This window comes from Gymnogyps californianus, chromosome 4 (genome assembly GCF_018139145.2).
Source record: "Gymnogyps californianus isolate 813 chromosome 4, ASM1813914v2, whole genome shotgun sequence".
Taxonomy (NCBI): Eukaryota; Metazoa; Chordata; class Aves; order Accipitriformes; family Cathartidae; genus Gymnogyps; species Gymnogyps californianus.
In genome coordinates this window covers 50332644-50358611 of record NC_059474.1, presented here as the reverse complement: position 1 = coordinate 50358611, position 25968 = coordinate 50332644, and the positions used below count along the sequence as shown (strand labels likewise).

The window sequence follows — 25968 nt, the reverse complement described above, 5'->3', positions numbered from 1 at the left end:
GATACAAATGGACCTTTTCCGAGCTTTCAGCACTTCTCTCTCAAACTGCGGGAACGCCCACACTTATATCTCTGTGTATCTAAAAGCACAACCGTTTGGTTCATTGCTAGCTTGTCCATACTAGTAAAGATGATAGTAATTACACCGCCTTTGGCACAAAAGGACTCCTTATACCAGCACGAGCTATTATGTGAGAGTTTGGAGGCTATTCCTACATCATTAATCTATTTTGCTAGGATAGTTCAGATTGCAAGAGCCTTCAGGAGGTCTCTAATCCAACCTCCTGCCCAGAACAGGTCAGCTATGAGATCATGTTGTTAGAAATTGGTTGCATAACCTGGTCTAACTTCAAAAATTGGATGCCAGAGGGTATTTGAACATACAGTGGGTGACAAAAAAAAAACAAACCCCCAAATTACCCTGGAGATTAAGAAACACAGCCTTGTCTATTCTTGCCAGGTGAATGAATGCTTGTTCATTGGCAAGAGAGTCAAGTGCCCCAAAACAGGCAAGCTGGAAATCTCCAAAGCAGAGGACTGGTGATGGAAAGCAGTAGGGCATACAAAATCTTTTTAATGAAAATGTGAAGGACAAGGGAATTTATAACGTTGTTTAAAATACCTATCTACCCTCTTGCAAGAATCTCACATGCTTTCAGCAAAGGAAAAAAAAAGTTTTATTTATAAACACTTCTTTTAAATAAGCATTGTTATTCTTTGACAATCTTTCTGATCAAAGGATATCTGCGTTTTAAATGTTATTGTAAAATAAACAGATTTAATCATCAGAGAAGACAGTTGTTATTAAGAACATTATTACTTGTGTATTACTACTTCAACAGCATCTATAGACATGGAACTCAAAAGCAAATTCATTTGCATTTGACAGCCTAGAGGGCTCCTCATCTATTATGTAGCTATGACTTAAAAACCTTTGTTTCCTGAAACCAGATATAAGGCCCTCTCCTGTGGTAACAGTGGAGTCACTTCCAAGCTCCTTGAAGGCTCCAATTTATGTCTACTAAGCAAACATCTGTAGCATCTGCAGAGTTAATGGGTGCTTGTTACCACTTCTGCTGGAGATTGCCAACCTTGCAGCAGAACCAACAGGGGACAGCACAGACCCATACCTCCACTACTCCACCCCACAGTAGCATGTCTTCAGGTAAATCTGTTTCTGTCAGGGGTTTAAACCAAATAGCAGATTAAAATGAATGAGACAGCTCACTCTTTTCTGGGGATGATACTTTTGGCAGAAAGTAAAAAAGGAGACAGGTAACTTTAAAATAACCACAAGAGTCATTGGAAGTAACACAGCAGAACCCTAAGAAAAGCTGCATTATTTTGAAGATATGTCTGGACTAATCTACCAGTTAGAAATATTTCAGTTCTTTTTTTCTTTTCCTTCCTCAGGAAGCAAATAAAAACAAGCAGCTGGGTAATATCCCCATAGCAGACAAATTTGGAGTTACTCAAGCAGAAGTTTTTCTGAATTGACTACAGTGTCACACAAATTCTATCATTCATGCCACAAGAAGGAACAATATATGTAAATGGATAGCAGCACTGGTTTGGTTGGGGTTTTTTTTCGCCATACAGGCAGAAATGAACTTTTATACTGCAATGAAGTAGTTAGATAGACAGATAGACAGACAGATAAAACAACTAAGAAATGCAGTAGTCCTATTACTGTTAGAATTGAAATACACTAATGTGATGAAGATATCAAAAGAGTGAGCTGTCTCCTGCTGGTAAGGTAAGGCTCTCTCTGAACTCCTTTTCAAAGCATTTGGTTTAAATTGAGTTCTGGTATATCAGGCATAGAGCAATCAGTGAATTATATGATGTTTTAGAGAGAGAGAAGACGAGAGAGAATAACTCTCCACACATGAAAAGGAATGAAAACATTCTAGCAAGATCACCTCCAGGTTTTAATTTAAATGTGTGCTGTAAATGCACTGTTACCTTGTTTTCTTTGTCCAAAACATACATTCTCAGAACATTTAGCAAGCAGGCACACTACATGCTTTAGCATAGCAACTAATACAAGTTATGGGTAAAATCATGGATCTTCTGAAGCCACAGAATTTACACTCAGTTCAACTTGCACTAGGATTTCATTTCCAAGCCCTTGTAAAAATAGATTACTGAGAAGAGAGCCCACCTGACAGATTACTGAAACTTTTAACCTTCAGGAACTGCACAAATCCCTGTTATCAGCTATAAGAGAAATGTAAAAATACCCCAGATGATCCAAAATATCACAACTGTCATCAAAGCATTAGCACCTCAAGATTTAGAGTCCCAAACAGATGCCTTCACATTCTAAATGACTGACTTGAACAGGAGTAATTTCATTAGGATACAAATGGCTTTGAACATTATCTCTAGCCTTTGGAGTCCAAAATTATGGCACTTAAGTCTGGCATCAATTTTGGCTGCTGATGAAAGGAGCAGTTCTACAGATTTGTCATTCCTGACTTCTCCTTCCTGGCACTTCCTTTGGGCCAGCATCAGAGACACGAGTTGGATGCAAGGTTCTGCCACAGTTCACCTCTGAAACTCAGAGCTGTTGAGCTTCCAAAGCTCCCACAGACTTCAACTGGCAGAGTGGATGCTGAAAGCTTTGAAAGGGATCTCAGTATCCAGAGTCTCTATTTGCACCAGAATGGTTCCCCCTCTCCATATAGGTCAGACAAAGATAAAATCATTAATGTTTGGATACAGGCAAGTTCACTCTTCTAACAGCTGTGCTGTTGGACCTGCTGTCAAACACTGATGAAACCCATGGGATTGCCTGAGGTAAACTTGAAAGAAAATCATCCAGCTAGCTTTGGTAGTTAAACTACCAGTTAAACACTGACAGTTAAACTGGTGAAACTGTAAAGTGGTTTGTTGACAACGCTGTTGATCTTAGCACATAAATAATATTCAAGTATCTTTCACTACTGTGGAGATGGTATCCTTCTGTTAGAGGAAGCTGATGTCTTATGTCAGTCAACTAAATTGCTGTGGAGACTGAATTTGTTCTTCCTGTTTCACCTTTTCATTCATATGCTCACTTCAACTTCTGTGCCCCCCCCATCACCAGCTGAATGCTTCACCTTCTTAGTTTTGCATCAGGCATTAGCAGCAGCAGTGATCAATCCATCCAGTTCTATTTACATTAGTCTAAGTACCAGACACGTTTGTGCTGCATCAGAAAAAAATTAAGTTTTTTTGAACACTGTAATCTGTGATGTAACACTGCTCTTTGACAAACAAGCTGTTGGTGCTTAGTTTCAAACACCACTGCATAAAAGCCTTCTTCATTTCCTAGGGTTGCCATAACAACAAGCAGAGCGCTGTCATTTTGCTAAGTAATGACAATGACAAATATGTAAGAAACGCAAAGGTCTGGGGAACTGGGAGCAAGATTAGAGCTGCTCTTCCTGCCTTTACAAAACATTTTACTGTGGATTCATCTTGCAAATCCTGAGCTGTTCCTACGCGAACATGAGAAATAGCTAGTGTTGGTGCTCTGTGTTGCCTCATTTTTCAGAAAGCCAGTGTTCTTCTTGTGGATGCTTTATCAAGACATAGCATGGCATTAGCAATCAAGAGTACAGGATATGATCTTAAGCTCACAAATACCCGCAAAAATCTGGAATGAATCCTAATTTTACCATATAATAAAGCAATAATGCTGTCATACCTTTTTCTCTTTAGTAGGTAAGAAGGGGTTGCAGCAAAGATGCCATTTTATTGAATGAATAAAATCATGGACAGGTGACTCAAGAAGTCAGGAAACTATTTTCTGAATAATTCTTCTGTTAACCATGACAATGGAAAGTATTTTCTTCTTAATTAAATCAAGAATAACACCTAGGACACCAACCAGAAAAAGGAAGACTGACATTCTTAGCACTTCATTATGAAAGCCATTTTTTCAGGTGATTTTCGTTTGGGATCACTCAACCTCTGATTTAACAGAAGAATTAATGTTATTTAATTTTTCCAGGTTGGGGGAAAGGCAGTCTTTTAGTGTACATAGCCAAAACATAATTTTCCTTTTTATGCACTTTCAAAATCTAAGTATTCTCTTTTCTTGCCTACTACTTAGAACAGTTACATTTTCCCTGTTTGTTGTATCTATTAATCAAAATAAAATGACTGAAACTACAAGTTTTACCCTAAATGCATGGAAAACAAGAGTCATCCGCTGCGCTTCTAACTTTTGTCTAAAACCATCACATGCACAGTGGCTGTTCCACAACTCTAGTCTCCAGACATGATGATCATGACACTGTTTCCAGCTAGACACTGTCAGTCATACACTTCCTTGATATAATTAAGAAACGCCTCTCCAGTCACCCTGTACTTCTGCCTCCTTCCAGGCTTCATACAGCTTCCGCAGTGTTCCTGGAATCCGTCAGTTCAGGAAAAAATGGACTTGTATCCATGTTGAGCTAATCACCTCTCCTGCAGGATCTTCTGTTGCCTTATTTCACTGCTTTCATAAGCTCCCCTGAGATCTGTATGTCCGTATATACCAATCTTAACAGTTTAGGGCTTTAAGGGACTTTCTACATCTGCCCTGGGGTTTTTATGCCAATACAGAGGAGAAACAATAACAAATTGGAACTTCATCTAACGATATAATCCACAAACTGTGAAGAAATCGCATTTGTTAACAATCATTAATATTGATTTACTGTGACTACTACACAGTATCTATGCTTCTCTTTTCAGAAAGCTGAGATGTTTAATGACAAATGAGGTTAAAAAAAAAGAATATTAAAAATCGCAGTTAGTACCTTAAACAAGCATTTTGTATGACACACCATCTGTTTTACAGCAGAACTCTCCCTGGATTGCAATGGGGCTGGTAAACTAAATCAGGACATACTTGAATATTAAGACAGAAAGGCCTATTTCTATAAAATTTAATGACAGCCCAACACCCACCTGTGTCTTAAACTACCTAAAACAGCACTTTAAAAAAAAAAAAAAAAAAAAAAAAAAATCGACCCCAAGTGCTTGATGGAATCAAACAAGGTTTATGAAAGGGATGTAGTTGTAGTAATTAATCTGTCATATGAAATAATTATTTTCACTTATTAGAAAAAATTGAAGTTGGGTAACAAGCATATAGGCACATGACAAGACAAGACACAAAGACAGGAAAGAGAAAATAAGGAGGCACTGGTGAGATGGACAGAGTATCCCAGTATGTTTGATCACAAGTTTCCCTAAATGCAACAAACATTGCTGCTTCTCTAGATGACTAGATTTCCACTACAGAACTTCAGGCACTCAAATAAATTAGATTAGATTGCAAGAGATAACATGTCCCAAGTTCCCCAGAGAGAATTGTGATACATTCTGGAGGTGACATTTAGCGTATAACATCAAGTCTTTTATCATTATTTTAGTAATCACGTAATAAATCCAGCAGGCAAGTTCTGAGATTTATATAGCCTTGAAACCTCCCGAGTCTCAAAATCCAAGTAATTTCATAGTGATCTTGACATAATAGAAAACCAAGAATTTCATATACACACATAAACCCCGTCAAGACAGGTAGACATAACTCACACAGGATCATACACCTGCAAAGAGTAACCACAGTGACAGTTTAAAAAAATTTCTTCTTACCTGCTGCTGCTTCAGAACTGATGCTATCTTTAACTACAGAAGCTGGACTTAGGGGCAAAACGTCATCGTCAAAACTGATCAGATCTCCTTCCACATCTAGTTTATTTTGCAAAGCAGGTGCTGAGGAGTTGGCTGCAGGTGACAATTCCCCCAGAGACCTCAAAACTTTTTCTTGGGTAGATACGGAAGCCCGTGGGGGAGCAGCAATCGGTTTTAGTGGGGCCAAAGAAAGGGCAGGATTTTCTGCGTAACGTGACTTTTTAGGAACAAGAGGCCTTGGAGCAGGAACAGGAAATTTCTTTTGTCCATCACTGTTCTCTGCAACTGATCCACTCCTTGCATCAAGGAAATCACTACTACTACTTTTAACAAGGCCAGGTTTTGGCTTCTTTGGCAGTTCAGGTTTGGTTACAACACTGCTCCCAACTACTTCAGGTTGAGGCTGCAATTCCTTGGAAGGTGTTGATTTGCTTTCTGTCCATGCATCCCAGTCTCCTGAAATTCTGCTTACCCCTGGCTTTGGAGCAACTACTGGCTTCTTTGCAGTAACAGGTCTTGGGGTGAATGAACGAGGGGCAATTTCTGGCTTTTTTGATAATCCTGAGGTATCATTAGTTCCTTGGGATTCAAAAACTTTGATCCTTGAAACAATACTATTTTGGCTCTTTTCTGTACTCATGCTGTCCATCACCAAGTGATTGTCTAGTAAGCTATCATCTAAGAGAGGTGATTGCTGAATTGGAGGTTGCTGCCTTGTTGTGGTAGACTGGTTTACTTCTTCTCCATTGTCTATCTTACTTTCAGTATTTTTGACCACAGGTCTGAGATTGCTTCTTGATCTTGGCTTTGGCACAGGACATATCACAGCATTGGGATTTTCTTGGCACCTCTGACCTTCAGAAATTTCAAAGACTATTAAAGGATTCTCATTTTCTGAAGGAGACCTATTCAGGAGAAGTGCAGAAGGCCTAGGAGGTTTAAGAGGACTCTGCCCTGCTAACAGAAAAGAAAAGGTTTCCGTTATCTATTCCAGAACACTTTATTTATGTTATTTTTTGTCAGCCATCTGAATGATGGTTTTCATTCAGAACTTACTGCTGCTTGTGAAACTGCAGTTCTCTTTCTAAAAAGATGAATGAAAAAATATATGAACTCTAGGAAGAAGCTGAAGATTGCTGAAATGCATGGTATCTACACATTGTGAGTTCAAAACTACTTGTTAGCTTGTAGCATGAGGGGCATGCAAGCAACATCTAGACCAAAGAATAGTACAGTAACTTCCTCAGTTTGGTTTGCACACTTTTCAGTCTGAACATGTAACATTGCTGCTATTCTGATTGGACATCTGAGCTCCTCTGGCCCCAAAGCAATTGCCATTATGGCTGAATTGAGCAAAACTTTCAAGATTTAATTATAGTCTGACCATGAATGCAATGGTAGTTCTTCAGAAGAGGGGATTTTTACAGAAATTTACAGCACTAATCATTCACAAAAATTTAACTGTTATTCATATTAAATGCTGCACAGACCAATAACAAAGAACGTCTTCAGGAGACAGAGTAAGGTTTTCATCAATGAGAAATCCAAAACAGCCTCACCTGGATAGCCTGCAGATTCCCAGTGTGTAGGCACACTAGTTTTTACATTACTTCCTGACAAATGGCTGATTAGTTCCTCTGGAAAGTCAGTTTGTGTTGCAGAAGTAGTGGTATGTCTAGGAGCAGCAGCATTATTGTTATTTGTTGTATTGACTTGCACTTGATTGATTTCTTTTATCACCTGCTCATATGATGGTGGAAGCTACAAAACAGAGAGATAAATATTAATATACATCCAGATGTGATCCTTTAAAAAAAAAAAAAGGCATATAAATTTAAAAATAATAAATTAACATATGCAGAAGAAAAGAACACTGTCATAGTCTTTTATTCAATGTGTATTCAATGTGATGAAAGTCTAAGCAAGCAAAAGCTCTGTTCCCTCTAACTTAACGTGTTTCTTACCTTTGAAAATGAAACACACCTCGTGTAAATTCACGCTCACCTCAGCTGGAATATGCTCATTTCTCCTCCACTGAGCATGAGATGAAGCAGAAGGGAATCCTAATCCATGAGGAGTGACAGGGCTTGCACCTGGAAACCAGGAGGATGGCCGCAGGGGTTCAGCAGCAACTATTGTAATTTCAGGACGCCTGCAAATGAAGGCAAAGGGGAATAATTACCTAAAACATTTTACAATAGTTCTTTTAAGTATAAAAGACCAAGATTTTCTCGGCATGGGAAATCAAAATAGCTCAGGTCTTTTTGATTTAACCAAAGATGTTTTTCCATGATTTCAAACTAACTTACCTGACCTTTCTAACAACCACTTAGGCTTCCATTCAAAGCACCTAATTAAATGCCTAAGCCAAAAAGTAGGTTTATTGGCTTCAGTGAAATAATTTACATGCTTAAAGTACTTAAACACAAGTGTAACTCAATTAGATGGAAGAAGTCTTAGTCTTCACAGGATAATGAGAACTAATCATGTGTTTGCCCTTAGCCTGCTACAATGTGAAAACAGTAGGATAGTTAAAACTGCTTCTGGCTGGCTACCTAAAAGCTCATCTACCCTCAGACCTCAAGGGAAACCTCCCACTGTGCTGAAGTGGGGTAGACCAAGCCTCACTAGGCCTTTGGGACAGGGCCTATTTGCTTACTGCATCTAGTACAATAGGGACTTCCATGACAGTTGAGGACCCATAGGTACTACCCCTGTTTTATCACTAACAACTGCTTTAGAGCATCAGCTGCAGTGACAGCCCACGTTCCCAGACCATGGCCCCCAGCGTACCACCGATCAGTCTAGAGTCTCACACAAAATACACTTTGAGAAGTGAGTTTTGTGAGCAGATGAAGCACCTGCTACAGAAGCCTCTGTCTGAAGAGGCTGACAGAAAAAACCTGCAGAAGCGTAACTTCTAAAACTATTGGAAAAAGAATTTAAAAAAGAGGGCTACAGTTCCTTCACACCTGAAATAATGGCAGACTCAGTTCACCAGCTATCCAGGTTGGTGACCTCCTTTCTCAATACCCTTTGAGAAACTGGAAGGAGGCCTGAAAGTGTGCTTATTTTCATTGTGAAGTGATCCTGTAAATAGATGTCAGGAAAGTAAAACAGTTCTGCAGAGTTTTGATGGTTGGTTGCATTCTTTTTTTGAGGACACATACAAAAGTTGATGACAAAACTCCTCAAACTCTTAACCTACCCTGTGCTTAAGAATCATAGTATTTTTATTTTATTCCAAGACTAATTTACTTTTAAACAGACTAAGGACAGAGAGAAGGAAAAAAATAAACTAGAGGAGAAAGCCATAAAAAGTAATACTGTGACACAATCTAACAAGCTTTACAGTAACACCTAACTGCAATATAAATAACAGCACCATACCTTCTATCCCTCTGCTGTTCGCTATGGCTAGAGGTCCGAGAAGCTATTTAAAGAAAAGAAACAAAAGTTTTGAAGAGGTTAAAATATACTGTCACAGCAATAAGATGAGGATAATAGCAGAGCCCTTACCAATCCACTATGAATGAAATGGAGAACATACAGTATCTGATCATAAATTCCAGATTTTAAGAATGTCCAAGTTTAAAAAAAAAAAATTGTATTAAATATGAGGAGAAGTTTTTAAAAGGTTTAGGGTGCAGTTCCATAATCAGTTTAAGTCACTCTATGTCCAAGTTACCACCAAGAGCGATGGTCCTGTCCCCCTTCTTCTTCCTCACCACACATTCCTGCATTCTGCATTGTGGTGACTCTAGAGTTGAAACTTTTTTTTTTTTTTAAAAACCAATCCATGAATAAAACAAAAAGAAGTGTTAAACATGTCTGGCTTTGCTTTTGATGGCTCATTTCTGAGATGTGTTCTTTAATCTTTTTTTAATGTCTCTTTTTGTTTGTTTTAGAGAAGGGAAAAGTACTAAGGCACAAAATCTAAGAAGCTATTTCACCCCCCTTTATGTAAAAAGAAAAAATTAAACGTTCCCAGCTAGAAATTTCCTAAAGTTTACTCACTTGTGGATTAAAAGTCAGCAATATTTCTTTTTTTTTTTTCCAAACCATGTGTTTTAAGTGACATAAAATAAGCGAATCCTGACCTCTTCATTTTTCTATTTTTGCCATATTTATATTCAAATAATTTTTTACATGGCCACATTATATTTTCATTTTGATTTCTTTAGAGAGAAAAGGAAATTATCTCAGGGACAAATTTTTGCATAGCAAGTGCAATTTAGGAAGTGGTAGAGTCTTATTGTGCTAAAGCTAACAATTATGCTGTTCCTGTGCCATCACAGAATCATTAGCTGCAATCGGCAAAGCATATTTGATTCAAGAGTTGCAGAGTGTTGTGTCAGACATACCTCTTCCATAGGGCATTTTTGATGTGCACTATTCATGAGTGCTAGAGGAAAAAAAGAAGGGGTTACAGAAGAGGAAGAGGAGGTGAAGGAGAACAAACCAAGGCTTCAGAGTGCCAGAAACCATGATCAAACAGGTTAGTCACGCAAGGATAGTGCACATGCCAGTGTTGTAAGAGGATAACTGTAACATCTATTCACAATATAGTGTCTTTAAAAACTAAAATAAAAGCAGATTTTATTTCTAGTCTCATGTTGATTTTAACAATGGCTGTTTAGAAGTTTCCCTTGCAATAAATTAACCATGAAGAATATAACTGAATATGGAAATGTCCACTGTATGGCTCAACAAAAAGCCACTGTAGGAATGAGGAGAGGAAAGTCAGATCTCTTTGAATGCTTTATTTAGTTTAAAATCATGGTTTATTTGGGTCTGCGCTTTTTCCCTTCCAAAAATAATGGGTTACACTGAGGAGCTGATACAGATGCAAAGAAGCTGGGTTCCCATAATTTATACTCCCACCTACCAAAGAGGTATGGGCAGGCAGGTTGATCCTAATAAGAGGCACACCTCAAAGTTTCGGGCATGACTGCACATCTCCTAAACCAGTTCTGTAAAAATTGTTTGGCTAAAATAAGTAAATAAAAATCCCCTACACCTCACCTTCACTTTCTTCTTCAGAGATCTTAACACAGCATTGATCTAATACACACATTAAAGAAAAAAAAAAAACCAAACTGACCCAAACCAACCAATTCCAAGATTACTTTTGCAAAAAGGATGGAAGAAAGTGTTCATTTGGTAAATGTATTCAATACAACTGCTTGGGGTATAGCCGAATTACAATGATAAGGGCATTAGAAATAAAAGCTAATTAATAAGGGATGTAAAACTGAATTGATGAACCTGTCAAATTCTTTCATTCTTTCTTCATTTCTAGATAAATTCTACATGCTGTTTTCTCCTGTGAGACTCCAAATGTACTTCTATTTATTAAAGTTATTAAAACAAATAAGAAAAACCTAAAAAAAGTCTGAAAGACCTTTTTCTTTTCTTAACATAGCCAAAAAAACTCCAGTGAGGCATCTATGTAATCCATCAAACTCCAAATTTCAAGTAAATAAGTAAACTCACTTGAAAACAACACATTTAAAATATTTATATAAAAATAACTTTACTAGTAGATATAAACCTGTCTCTTCAAAAGGGCTAATATCTAAGCCATCATATATGTTTTCAGAATGTGCTCATTCTGTTTGGAAAAAAAAAAAAAAAAACCATCTCCCAGGCATTTATGGAATCAAGCTACTTCCATGTACATAAACATTTAATATAAACATTTATTTTTTAAGGACCTTGACAAAGTTCTTCCCTCCTTCCATCAACCGCTCCGCTCTTTTTGCTGTCACATTTTTGTTACAACCACACTTTTAGAACATCTTTTGTTTTGGAAGCTCTTAAATCCACAGTAGGAGCAGAGATGAAAGCTACTGCATCTTCTGCTCTCACGTATTCCTTGGAGTTCCACAAACGCTAGGGAAAAGAAAATATAAACCTTCTAAATAATCCTTGCCCCCAGACTTGCACAGCTGTTATTCCTTTACCATTTCAAAGAAATGAATTTAAAAGTGTATGAGAGAAGACATGAATTTTTAAAATATAGCACACACTTGATTTAAAAACAAAAGAAAAAACCTGCAGCCATTTTTCTGGCCTTGTGGTCTTTTGATCCTGTAAGTCTATTCTTCATTCCCTTTGTGGATTGCCTTGAAAAAGCATGCTATTAATTTTTTCCCCAGATTTCAAATTATGACAGCTTTAAGATTTAAAAAACCTTTCTTCCATCAGGGGAGTCAATGAAAATGTATTTCAGTGCTGGTTTACATACTGACAACTGAAGACAGTTGGCTCCTCAACTTCCACACTGAGAAATGCTCAGGGTGAGAATTGTTGACATTTCCAGAAGCATATGCTTAGTGGTATTTAAGTAAAAGGTAAGCAAAGCAGTTAAAGAAGGGGTGGGAGAGGAAAAACTCAGTGCATAAAATCCACACTTTTTCGTCTTATAACTTTATTGGTCTCAGGGGAAAGGAAAAAATGTCAAATCAACTCATAACATTGTCACTATTTATTTCCATTAGTGTCAATGAGGCATCTAAATGTGTTTAACCTAGTATAGTAAAATTTAAGCAAGTAAAGGATTAATGGTAATACTGTAAATAGAGGACAGATCAGTGACTTATAGATTCATTTTTTGTACATATTTCTTACAAGCACTATTTAGTGGGCTTTATCTAATTATTTTTGAATGTGCAGTGGTAAAGGGTACTCAGTTTGTGCTGTATACTTATGTTTCAGATGTTTTTCCTCTACTGTTTCTTCTCTGGGTCCTACTTTTCAAGTGCACTTAATATGTCATTTTGTATTTGAAACACATACAGATTATGGTGCAGGGGACATTTTAAGCTATGAGATCAAGATGCCTGTATAAGTACAACCACCATTACACCACAAACCCATAAATTGCAATGCTACAGACAAGCTGGTGACAACAGAAGTCTGACATGCACTTTTGAGTCTTTGGAAGAGAGCTGGGCTAGAATGTACAGTCTTTCAGGCAATCTTTTAAGGCAATACAGAGGCAACTATGAAGTTCATTCAGGGATCTGCTCAGAGATGCCACCCTGCTGTGAAGACTGAGCGCTTCCACAATATAGACACTGCATAATAATATTTGTATGTTTCCATTAGCAAATCTATATGAAATACTGAACAGTTTTGTCATTGCAGAGTGTTTTAAAAGCAAGTTTCATTTTGCATTAAAGATTGGAACCACAGCCTCAAATAGCCCAAGCCTTGTGGGAAATCAAGCTCCAAATTTTTCTGATTATTTTTATCTATTGTCCCTTCCAGCAGCTACGAATAAACACGATCCTGCCAATTAACTATTTCAGTTAATTCATGTTAACTATTACTAATAGGTTTTAAAGTCATAATATTACTTTCTACAACGAGGACATGTGTTAATTTTTAAAAACACAGCTTCTTTCAATGCTTTTCTAACACCAGGCTAGACATTTCTACCATCAATCCTATGAAATATGTAGACTATTAGACTGAGAAGTTATTCTTCTCACGATATAGCTACCTAGGAATAAAGATTATTCATTACAGTATCTCAAGGAGAGCCTCAAGAGGGGGCAAACACTCCCTCCCTTACCTACAAAGTAGTACACCAGAATGGACAGAATGGGACAGAATGGTCCCATGCAAGAGGCCACACTTGCGGTCTTTGCAATACCAAAGGTGTTACAAGGCTGCGGAGGCCCTTCTTCACGGAACAGTAAAAGGATCAGGTAATCCTCAAGCCAAAACCAGAAAAAAAAGTCTGATTTCATCCAAGATCCGATTAGACTATTTCTGTAGAAGTGGAGGTCCAAACCAATTGGAAATTTTCATGCATCTCTGAAGTAAGAGTTGAAGCTTTTCTCCTGAACTATTTCTTGGCACAAGGGGGAGGTCTTGCTCCTTTTCTTCTAGTTCTGTTTCCAGGCACCTCAGGGAAATGTTAGGTTGTCTGACATTCAAGCATTAAATCAGCCCAACTCTGTTGTAGCTCAAAGAGATGGTGATGCCCAATTCCCCTTCCAAACATGGACTTTTGTCCCCTCTTGAACGAACATTAGCACTCATATGACCCCACAGTAAGTGAATTCAGAGTGTTAAATAAAAAAATAAGCACTTTCTGTACCGTTTTTGTCCATTTTGTCTCCCTGAAGCTGCTCAGGTTAACTTGGGCTCAGACCACCAGCAGCACAGGGGAAGGAACGTGCCACCCCCAACAGCAGTCTGTTTCCTGCCTGTGCTTCCCGGCTCCAGTTCTTTTGTGCAACTTCAGTGAGGGAACTGATCAAAAATAACCTAGGGGGTGACAGGGATTCCTCTTCCCACCCCCAGTGAGGTCAAATACCCTTTTCACAGCTGATCAAACTGCTGGGCACCATAGAGGCTGGCATTGCTGCTGAATAAAATCTGCATAACTACACTGTTAGAGCAAGCCTGTAGTTTCACTCAAATTTGACAATAATGATTTATGAAAGCACTTCACTCCTTCCTACACCTTTCCTTGGGCTGTGTGTTCCTGCCTCTGCACGATTCCCTGCATTATGCCAGCCCAAATGTTTGTGCAGATGGGGAGAGAATGAGGTCACGGAATTGATCTGGTTGGGAAAAAGTGGGAGCCAAAAGAACCTAGGAAGCCCCCAAGCAAAACAAAACAAAAATGAAAAACAAACAAAACCCACATCCAAAAATGGCTGCAAAACTGCCAAATAGGAAGCCACAGCCTCAGACTGCATACAAGCTGTTACACATCCTTCATTCAGCCACATATTTGCTTAGGACAGAATGAGAATGGAACAAGCTTGCAGGTTCTTCCAACGTTTTAGGGCAGCAGACTTGCTTCTGTAGCCCTGCTCCTTAATGCCACCCTATTCTGGAAGAGTGGAGAAGCGAGCAAAAACATCGTTCCCATTTGTCTCACTACTGCAGCACTTGGCTTGCCTCTTTTTATTTTCTTTGGCATTCTTGTGCATGTTGCTGCACTGGCGTCAATGGAAATAGTTTCACTGATTTCAGTGGGAGCTGGATTCAGTGGTGTGTCCTGGCCTGAGACCATCATTAAAAATTCAGGGGTAACTCTTGAAGAGTTGAGATTAAAAAATTATTCCCGAGCACATCTCATGTTCACACGCTTGCTTTCTTCAAGCATGTTTGGGCTCACTTTTCTGAATTCTACTGAGCTGTCAAACAATGGAAACAAAATGACACCGTCCTTCTATCCAGAGTTGTAGTCAGGGTGGCTGAAAGGAAAATAAACCCTCTTCCTCTTTCACCACAAGACAGGGAGAGACTTACTGATACAAAGTCATATAAAGCGTTGTCCACAGGTTGGAAAGTTGAAACCCTGCACATACCTATCATGTTTCTTGAAAATTAGAGATAAACAGCCCAGAGAAGCTGTGATTAAGAAATAAAGATAGATTTCTAACTCTGTTAGGGAAATAGGCTTTTCCAGAGGATACCATACTTTTTCCAGATTAATGGCAAGGGGAGTTAGGAACTATTCAGGGTCCGCTTTTAGTTTAGGTCTATCCACAGGTATGGTTACTGCCATACAAAGAACTATGGTTTCATATACAATGCCTTGATACGTGCATGGAGATTTTTTCCTAGCTTATCATCTGAATAATTCACATTGTACTTATATTTCATCATAGTTATTTACATATTAATAAGTGTAATGTTATTACATATGAGCCAGGGCTTCTTGACTAGATTTTTTTTTTTTTTACTTGATTGTGCCTCAAAACAAAGTATCACTTGCTACTATATTTTCAAAAACATAGAGATCAATTGCTCAATGATCTTTTAGACGGTTTCTCAGTTAGATGAGGTACTGCGGCTTAGGCAGTCTGAATCAATTTCTGACTCCACCACAAAAGGCCCTCTGTGATCTGGTGCTCTCTGTTTTCCAGTTTCCTATCTATGGCAGCAACAGCACAGATAAAGTGCTGCATTTTAACTACAGCATCATGTAGACTTGCTCTGAATAAAGCTTTCATGATCCCCTTTGACTACCTCCAACCTAATCCATACTAATCAGCCCCTGACTAATAGGTCCAGGAAAAACAAGTCAGTAGTACATACACTAATTTATTTTTCCCCATAGCAGAATCCTGAGGGTTGTTTCATTAATATAAAATTGAAATCATGGACAGAAAGGAAATAAAAATGAAAAGCTGAAGAAAGAAACAGCATAAAATACTTTGGAAGATGCAGCTAAAGAAATTGCCTGGAAATATCACGAGCAGGGAAAGGGAAAGAGGAGTTAAACGATGAAATCAAGGAAAAAGAGTTTGGACTTTGATTCAAGATTTATAAACAAATTTTTGTTTTCCAAAATGAGCCCGGTGCATGAGTCTAATCCTGCCTCCAGTATAGTAAATGAGCAGTTGCTGCAGATTTCTACTAAAACAGAACAATCTTCTGTTTTGTCAAGTGAACTAAAAACTGGGCATGTGTAACCCAAGTTCTTCAGAGACGGATCACATCTGTGCACAAATGCATTAGTGCATAAATAAGAAAATGTTAGTAACCGGCAAGAAGGAACAGCCCGTCAGCAAAGCAAAAAGATGGTCTAACGTGAAGCAAAAAAGAAAAAGAGTGAGAAAGAAATTACAGCCCCCCAAAAGCCTGCTAGCTACTTTGTTTTCACATATAAAGTTAACCAGTTACTGAAAGCAAAGATGTAGCAATCTTACAATATTATGGTTCTCAAAAAATAGAAAAAGTAGACTTACATCTCTTGATTGCTGCTCTTATGGATGACAAGGGTCCTTGGCTTAATGAAGAAAAAAAATTATTACAATGTAGTTAATGTCTCCAAGAGAAAACAACTAAGTAACATCATGCAGAAATTCCCCATATATTGTAAAGGGTTTGCCAAGTGCATTTTTCCCCTAGGTTGTTATCTTACAGAAACTTGTCCAAAACTCCTGGATTATACAACCATATCCAACCCCTTCTAATGAAAACCAGGTTACAGCTTAACTGCAAGACTCTGCAAAGACAGAAAGCCAATTATTAAAACCATTTTTTCTCTCAATTCTGTGTTGAAGTTCACATTCTGTCTCATTTGACGGGAGAAGAGCCCATGTGGGTGTGCATATTCTCAGATTATAAGCATTTAATGACTTAACATTCGTGTAAATAAAACTTACACAGCTGAGTAAAAACCTATAAACCCTTTGCTAAATATTTTTAACAACTACTTAACAACTTATCTTCCCTTTCAGTTGAGATTGCATTTTTCAGTAATAACTTTGTGGGTGGGGTTAGACAGGAAGACAACATGACCAAAAATTTCTTGATACACAAAGCCAGAAAAATGTTTCCTTTTGCCAACTCATCTGTTTTCTTAGTAAGACTAAGGTTTCTGATGCCTCTCTTCTGAATGTCTTATTTAAACAGATATAGCACTCCTTACTAATTTTGCAGGTACAAATTAAAACTAACTTGGGATTATCATTTCCAGAAAGTATTGCTAACTTGAAGAACATGGTATTAATAACCTGCCACTTGTGCAAAGCTACAGAGGAGATTAAAAAAAACCCAACACACAACTACTTCAGAAATGGACCTTTTTGCTCTTTTTTTTTTTTTTTTTTTTTTTTTTTTTTTTTTTTTTTTTTAAACACAACAGGTAAAGAATACTTGTTGGTGAGAAGCCTCTGGAAGTGCTGAATAGTCTTTTTAAAGGCTGAAAATAAATACACTATATCTGGTTCAAATTAATACAATATCTTAATTACCACAGAAAGGTATACTAATCAAGTCTTTTCCGGAAACCTTCCACCACAGCCTTCATCAGTGGTATAACAGCAGGAATGTTAGTACAGGGAGGGCATTAGCATTTTAACACTGCTCTCACTCTGCCTGCAGCAGGCATGCAGCTCACCAACTCTGTCAGGGCTCAGTTTAGCTCCACATGCACTTCCACTGCAATTGCTGATGGCTGCAATTACTCCAGTGGGATGAAGAATAGGGGGATTTAGAGGAGAGAAGAAAGAGACAGACAAAAAGGACGTGGATGAAAAATGTCCTCCCTCTACAGCCATTCTGAAAACTAATTAAGACCAGAAATGCATGTTGCTCTGACCGAACTGTTTTCTGAAATAGTTTGGCTCGTCTAGGATAAACAATGCCTATTTGTCTGGTTTCAGAAACAGTTCAAATGTGGCTTGGCCCCTATCCACACAGCTAGCAAAGCTGCGTTAGAAAACATTTCTATCAGTCATATTTCACTGCATTCTCAACAGAAAAGGATTCTAATTTTCCTTCAAAATGTCCCATCATAATACAGCCTTATCGTTAAGAAAGACTTTTAGTTGTACGTTCTTCACAGATGTACCCCAGACTCCTTTTTTAATTCCTTGTAACTCAAGTCTCTTTCTTTTGGATGTTCATTTTTGAAGCTTTATTCTTCTGCTTTCATTGTTGTGAATAACTACAATCTTTAGGGTTTTATTTTAATCATATTTAGTATCAGACAGGAAGGAGACTGAAGTCTGGTAACATGAATCTGAAATCTTCTGGAGTAGCAAAAACTTTCTATACTCAGAATTCAAGATTTGCTTAAGTTTTATAGCAGGAAATTAGGAAATCTATAAAGTATGCATATTCAAGTATCAATAAGAACCAAAAGGAACAAGTTAAGTTCTTTCTTCCACTGGCAAGAGCCCTTTGACCCATTGCAATTTGCCTCAGAATCTGATGAGCACTTTCAGATATGAGCAGGTATTTTTGGCTAGAAATCATAGGAGTCATCACATAGGCAAAAGCTCAAGGTTTCCATGCAACATGAGGACCAAAAGGGTATAGAAAACAATTTTAAAATCAAAATGCAAAGAACAAAGAAGCAAAACCTTTCACGAAACCAACCTAGTGAAGTTGAAGTACGGATATATCAAGAGCAAGGCAGTTCAAGTATGCAACTATCCGTGTAATTTAGAACCCACGATAACATGGTTCTGTTAGAAAATTTATGAGCTCACAGGCAAAACAAGCTGTTAGCAGATAGTTTTTCTTTTCCACTTTCCATTAACAGGTCACCCATCAACAACCTTTTGGCAAAGCACTACATTTCCTACCCCCAGGAGAGTTTGATTCACATTTAGCTTACAATTATTTAAACCCTTTAAAACCATGGAAATGGGAATGGATGTAGAAATTTCTTTTTATTATTCCCCCCCCTCCATGAAGACCTCTAAAGGAACTGCAAATCCCATAACTTTGTTATACACTAAACCCCAGAAATTTAAATAAGAGGCTGTTCTTGGGGCAGCTGGTGATTTTACCCATACCTTATGCCAAGCTAACCCCTGCCGAGCTAACCCCTCCCTGTTCCACAGGCAACAATTTCTGGTCTCTTGTCCTGTCTTGCAAAGAGAGAAGTGATAACGTTACTAATATCCTCCTCTGCTCCACAGTTAATGACACTTTTTCTCTCAAGCGTCCAAATAATTAGCATAACCAAATCGAATTTAATTCTCCTATTTGATGAGGTAGGAGCTGCAGCAATTACTCTACTGTATGGAGTCCCTGCCTCTTTCCCACCTCCTCCTCCTGTCCATAAGGCACAGCAATGAACCAGAGCACACACAAAATCCCCACAAACACACATGTCAAGGAAAAACAAAGAGGGAAGAAGTTTAATCCACGTGGGACCTCTGATCCTGGTCCCAGTGTGACTCCCCCGACAGTTATATCGGAACACCTGAGGGGACAGCGTGACAATAACTAGCCCCTGGGGGTGGGGGACAGCACCTCCTGTGTCGCCCTGCGAGGTACATAGGCAAAGTCCAAACTCATAGTGCTGGAAGAAAACAGTGCAGACAGCAGGAAGTTTCAGAGTATTAAAGACTCTGATAAACATTAGCTCCAACACCACCCCAGCCATACCTACTATGGAATAAGTAAAGACGCAAACTATTCATCCATCCCGCACATGATTTAGCATGTAGGAGCGGACAACCAGTGCAACTCCTCTGACATCTGCACATTTATCCTAGACCTTGCTCACTGTTAATTTAAAGCACAAACTTTGTTTCCTTTCCAGCTAAGGCAGCAGCTTCATTGAGCTTCACCTGCCAGCCCCTCAAAAGGGGGAACTAACCCACCTCTGCCAGGCCCTCTGTGCACCCAAACAAACCCACTCAATAGGTTCAGAGGGGATCTGTAAGCTGCTGTACCTGCTATGCTGAAAGCAGTTGGGTACTTTAAGTTGGCAGTAATATGAAAAGGGTCCAGGGTCACCATTTCTGAAAGATAAAGAACCTGGAGTGGTGTGTTTGAAGTTGTTAAACACCTACTCACTCTTCCTGGCAGGCTTTATTCTGGGTTTCAAGGACAGGTTTTCTAAATATAAACACTTGAGGAAAACGCTTCAAAAGCATATTTTAGGTCTGTGTATTGGGGAAATAAAATTGCCACAAACTAGACTGGGCAAAGGGCTGTAAACTGTTTAGCGGAGTAAGTGCACTTACTGTGTATAAACCATGGTCTCTCCCTCATTAGGAGCTCTGCTCTGACACTTTTACTTGCACTGAGCAGTGTCTCTCTTCAAACGCAACTTCAGTGTAGCTACAGTATTTCTCAAAGGCCCGCTCCTGCGGGGTGACTCCTGACCCAGCACAGCGACCATGTGAGTATCACTCACCTGAACAGTCCCCACACAGCAGCGGAGGGGAGGTGCTGTTCAAGTGGTATAAAGCTCAAATCACACAGGCATCTCCGAGCGAGCAGGCAGGGATTTGTGTGTGCCCAGAGCAGGACAGCATTCAAGTCACACGTTACCTGAGCAAAGAGGCCAGAAGGTTCTGGGCTGCCTTTTCACCCACATGTCTTTTAGCTGTTTCAGGAGCAGCGGTGGCTCCAGCCCAGCTGAGGGCACCTCACGGACATGTTCCCACCAGCCGGCTGATGGTGAGTCAGCTCTGCTGCTGAGCGTAAACAGGCAGAGCAGTGCTGGGCTTTACCTGCCTCTGGAGAGCACAGGCAGTACTGGCTTGTGACTGCTCCCTCCTGCCTGTGAGCATACCCGTAGCCATTTAGGGGGGTCTCCCCAGGCTATCTACAGTCTTCTGCCCTATGGGTTATGGTACTGCTTGGGATACAAAAGACATCCCAAGCTGTGGTCCTGTCTCAGCATCTCTCCTTCATCCACTTCCACCAGTCTCCTATTGGTTTGCATGGGATTCTCAGCAGGAATCGAGCAATCCTCCACAACACCTGCTCCCTTTATCAGAACCAGGACGTTTGGTTTCTTTATCTAAACTGACATAACAATGAATATTCTACAGGAAAACTGATTGCACTTCTTTCATACATCACTCTAGACATACACAAAAGCCTGGTGGGGGCGGGGGAGGAAGAATGAAAAAGAATGATCACTTGTTCTAAAAAATGAATATACTGAAGCATCTGCTGCAAAGTCTCAAAATTTATCCTTCACATCATGTTATACGCAGCTTTTCTTAAAGTATCAGTCCTTAGGTTCACACACCTGTGTAAAAGCTTTTTAACATATTTTTAATTGTGATGGTTATTGACCCTGTCTTACACACACACACACACACACACACAGAGTAAAAAAAGTTAAAATGTTGCTATTTTTAATATCTTGTGACTTCTTGGAATGTGAGCCAAGAATTTTTAAATAGCTGATGTTGAAATTACTGTGAGGCAAATAATAAGGTTTAATAAAAGGCATCATATATTCCCCTCAGTTACTTTAGAAATCATGCCATCTTTATAACACCCAGTGTACTACAGTGTAACATTTTTAAAGCTTATTAGAAGACATTATTCCAAACACAAAATGTCTAAAATGCCACCTAAATGATTTCACTGCAGACTGAGTCACAGAAAGATGTTAGTAATTTTATAGTTAAATTAAAGGTGGTGCAAAAGATCAGATTTACCACCACCCTGATAGCAGGCCAAAGACAGACCTATTAGTTTGACCAAAAAGCTCCCAAAGTTAGGATAGAAGAGTCACAGCTATCCCATCTTCATGATGTGGATGCAGTAGACAGAACTGTATTAACCCTGTAGATTAAGTGAATCTACACTGAAAATGTATCCACAGTGATCAGCCTCTTCAATGCCTCCACTGCAGAGGACGCCCAGTCCTCCAACTGATAAATGTAAATTAGATTACATGACACACAGACTCCAGGTGCAGTTTCCCCATTAGTGTAAGAGAAGCGGAGACTGCGCAGCCAGTAGTCCCAACCTTCCCCACACTCACCATTTCCACCAGATCTGTTGTGTTGGTGCTGACATGGTCACAAGTCTGCTGGATCAGCCACGTGATTTTGCTAACAACAAACAATCCCATCCCAAACACACTGATTAGTTTTCAGCCAGACAGGCCGACTGCTCCAGCTGGCTGCAGAAGCCACATGAGCACCAGGGTGACACTGGAGAAGTGGTGGGAGCAGACAGCTGAGGAGGCCAGCGGCAGTCCTTGGGGTAAGCAGCTCAGCCTCTACTCACAAAACCAAACCTTAAGTCCATGACTCTGCAGCTAATCTGACAGCAAATCACCAAATGCTAGCTATGTCTTGAGTCAGCTGTTCTTCTCACCCTTCAGTATCAGTTGATCCACTCTTTGTTTTTTTTCCTGTTAGTGCTGGTCATCCAGATTGGCTCACTGGGAGATCAGACAAGCACCAGAAAAAAGCAGCTGGCAGCAGCCTGGCACCACAGTGGCCTCTGTAAAATGAAGATGCACTCTCACGTTCTCTGCTAAATCATGGGGTATTGTCATGGCCCTGTGGGTACAGGAGGCTAATAAAGATCCAGTCACCTAGGAAATCACATGCTCAATAGTACAGATCTGGTCATCTAGGAAATCAGGCTCACCCTGGTACAACTTTACTTCTCTCTTGGGTCCAGCCCCAAAAGCAAGTAATCATGAACCAGTAATTAAGTCCGGTGAAAATTCAATCCTCATTACTATGCTGGGGATGTCTGCTTCTGCATTACTTAATGAATACCGCAACTGTGACTTCCCACTGTCTGGACAAGCGAGGATGTAGTTAAGAAGCAGCTAAAATCCAGCTGCTCAGCTAATTAAAGCAGCTCACATTGATCAGCATAGGGAAATCCTTTCAGGAATTGCTCTCTAGCTGTTTCTTCAACCACTTATTACATATTCATGTGCTTGTCACTGTCATACTTGGGGATCATATTTTAGCAACCGAACCTTCAATTTTAAGGTGGAACATAGGCAGGAAGTCAAAGCAGATAATGGCAGTAGATGATAACATTTCACACTCCGATTCTCACAGCAAACTAGAAGTCATGAGGTTGCAACAGCTTCCACACTTAATATGTCCAGCTTCGATCCTGAAGCTGAAATACCTCCCAAATTTTTTGTGAATCTAAGTCACTCAGCTCATGTGCACCCTAAATGAACTCTTTCCTGATCCAGACCTACAGACATGCTAGCTAGATTTCCCCTAGCATTTTCTTTCAGACAACAACCTGAGCTGAACTGCACCTTGCCCCTGAAGATGGCTGTATGAACACGCCCATTCCAGAAAGGCAAATCCTCAGAGCACGATTCAAATTATTCTCAGTCTTCATTGTATATTGACTGATTTCAGCTCCCAATAAAATGTGCGTTACAAGAACAGAGGACTCTGCTTATTGAAGAGTTTGGCCCTCCTGTAACAGCTAAGATTCTCCTCTATACCATCTATCAACGTATTTTTACTCACTGTTGTGATAAGCCTGCTAGTATGTTTTGATTAAAATTAATAAACAGTATTTATGCTTTAGTGACAATTTAACCTTGGTAGTAAATATTTCTAGCAGTAGAAAGCACCTAAAATTTTAATAATAGCATAATAGCAATGTAGCACTGTAAACGTAAATGCAAGTATCACTGAATTGTCATAGTCATAGTGACAGGATATTTGGGCCCAGCCAGCAGTATATTCAGACACAAAAGTAAGGGATAAAAAACTGAAGGGAAGAACCAGCTCTTTCAGATAAAACAACTTAGCTGTAAACTGCAGCTTCTTCTGATGGAAATTCTTTACCATTAAAGTCTACATAGTTTCTGCATTTGCAAATGGGGAAAGATGACAGTGGCCTACTTCTACAGTTAACAACAGAAACGAAGCTTGTTTCTGAAGAATGGTTCCTTGGTTCAATTATTTGCAGTAGCATTTCAGTCAGTAAATCAAAGTCCTCTCTAGCCAGTGACAGGACATTCTGCTTGCTTCATACATCTCTGTACATCAAATACAATCTGGTGGCTGAATGAGCTCCAGAACCTTTGTAATTGACATCACAGATGAATAAAACCTGGTTTAATCATGAAGGATGAGCAGGACAAAGGCATAAAGAAAACCTGTAGATCTGGATCCACAGGATTCAAGATATCTTTACAGGGCTTTAACTATTATAAAGTATTAATATTAGATTTTCTTCAAATAGTCTGTGTACTTCACAGAACATAAAAGTATAGTGTTAAGGTTATCTTTAAAGTTTTGTAAAGGGGGAAAGTGGTATGTGAATGTCCTCATATGACTAGAAGCATTAATAATGATTACTAACAAAACAGATACTCACTGTTGTAAAGCAAGGTGTTATCTTAAATCCCTACTAAACCAGTTACCTGCAGATCAGCGAAGATAAAAGAATAGGGGATGGAGGGGGAAATCACCCAAAGTAATGAAAAGATGGGTGTATTTTGGTTGGCCTTTTGAAAACATAGAGGCTGAGAAGCTTAGGAATAGAAACACAACAAAGCATGGCTCCAGAGAGGAACAAGCAGGAACTAAAGGGTGTTAACTGCAAGGGTGAGAACTCAGCAGGACCCAGAGGATGCATGAGCTGGAGATGAGGAATCCAGAGAAGAATGCTTGGGTGCTTGCAAGCATACAGACTTCAAAGACTTCAGAGCAGTAATCAAACCGAGGGAACAAGGTATAGGTGTTTCTTATTTTGCCTAGATCTGTTTGTTTCCTGTGTAGAAACAATCTGTAAAATATAGGCCCATTTGCTTCAACTATTGTGCATCCTTTGAGGAGGAAACTAGTGTATGTATTAGGAAGGAGTTCCTGGGGAATCTTGAGGCATCTTAAGGCCTCCAGCAGATGGATAATTGAGCCTCGCTTCCAAGGGACAGTACCAAATAGCTTCTACACTCAGCAGTTAAGATAGTATCTGGATCCTGCCTAGTCAGAGATTGACAGCACACAATTCTAGCTCTGTAATACAAAAGCCAGGCATTCGAGAAGCATCCAAAATGTAAAGTTCAACCTAAGCCACAGAAGTGCGATTAGGAGAAGTGTTCAATGCTGGTGTGACCTTAGTGCCAAAAAATCAGCTGAGCACCTTTGAGAATTTCAAAGTAAGACAATGGCCAATGCTGAGGTCTTTGACAAGTCCCATCCCTTAGGATTTCCACGCTCACTTAGCCTAATTCAACTTCTTTGTAGGCCGGCGTGAAATGTGCTGGAATTTAAGCTTTAGCTGAGTGAGGAAACAAAAGGAATTTCCTCATTGTTTTAATTGTAGATGTATGTTGAGAGCAAAGACATTTGTTGTGAAGGGACAGTCTATAAGACAGATGTATTAATACATATGCATCAAATATAGTGAAGTCTTAACTCAGCACTTAAAAACAAGAAACAAAAACCAAAAACCCTTCTACACTGTAAATGTAAACCAGCAGCCAAAAAATGTGTGTAAGAATATTACAAGGTCATCTGTATAAAGAGACATACTGGCTTCAAACTGGCCATTTATATTTATAAATAAAATAAATCATCTAAAAAGCAGCAGAAGCACTCATTTTCAACCCTGCCATGTTAAAGCCTCACAAAACAAAAACCATCTTCATGCGTGATCACATCTTGTTCCAATGGACTGCTGACTCACCCAGTTACACCCTACAGTATATGAGGTCCATGAACTTGTAACAGTGGCCCTTACAGAATGCACAGTGCACAGAAATTGTAAAATAAAATCTCATAACCACACCCTTCACCAGACCTGTCTTTCCAGAAAGTGCCCTGTGTGCAGCTCAGTCAGTGAAACGGCATGTTTGCCTATACACTCTTCCTTTGCCCTTCCTCCAAAAACACTGAAATGCTTCCTTTTCTTCTATACCACAGATATTGACAGAGCTTTTGGTTACAAAATACAGAAAATGATTTGTCAGAAACTTGCACTACATAACAACAAACCATACATTCATACATCTGTAGGTCTACAATGTTTACCTCCAAGTTTAAATATGACCTTAAACTGCAGTCCTTTTCATTCATTCACAAAGGTTCAGCAACTC

At 39.2% G+C, this 25968-nt stretch overlaps 1 protein-coding gene across 3 annotated transcripts in view; it reads right to left on the bottom strand.

Annotated features, from left to right (window-relative positions):
• SH3D19 (SH3 domain containing 19) overlaps positions 1-16474 on the bottom strand; it is a 46895-nt gene extending 30421 nt beyond the window's left edge. The window contains exons 1-5 of one of the 3 annotated variants that reach the window (XM_050896726.1): positions 10040-10055; positions 9066-9108; positions 7680-7827; positions 7286-7436; positions 5637-6632 (exon numbers count right to left, since the gene is read on the bottom strand). In XM_050896726.1, the coding sequence (XP_050752683.1) occupies positions 5637-6632; positions 7286-7436; positions 7680-7827; positions 9066-9108; positions 10040-10055 (1354 nt within the window). Of the gene's footprint in view, positions 1-5636; positions 6633-7234; positions 7437-7679; positions 7828-9065; positions 9109-10039; positions 10056-16399 lie in introns of those variants that run through there. The other 2 variants (XM_050896723.1, XM_050896724.1) reach the window with 2 other exon arrangements.
• Positions 16475-25968: the final 9494 nt, after the last annotated feature.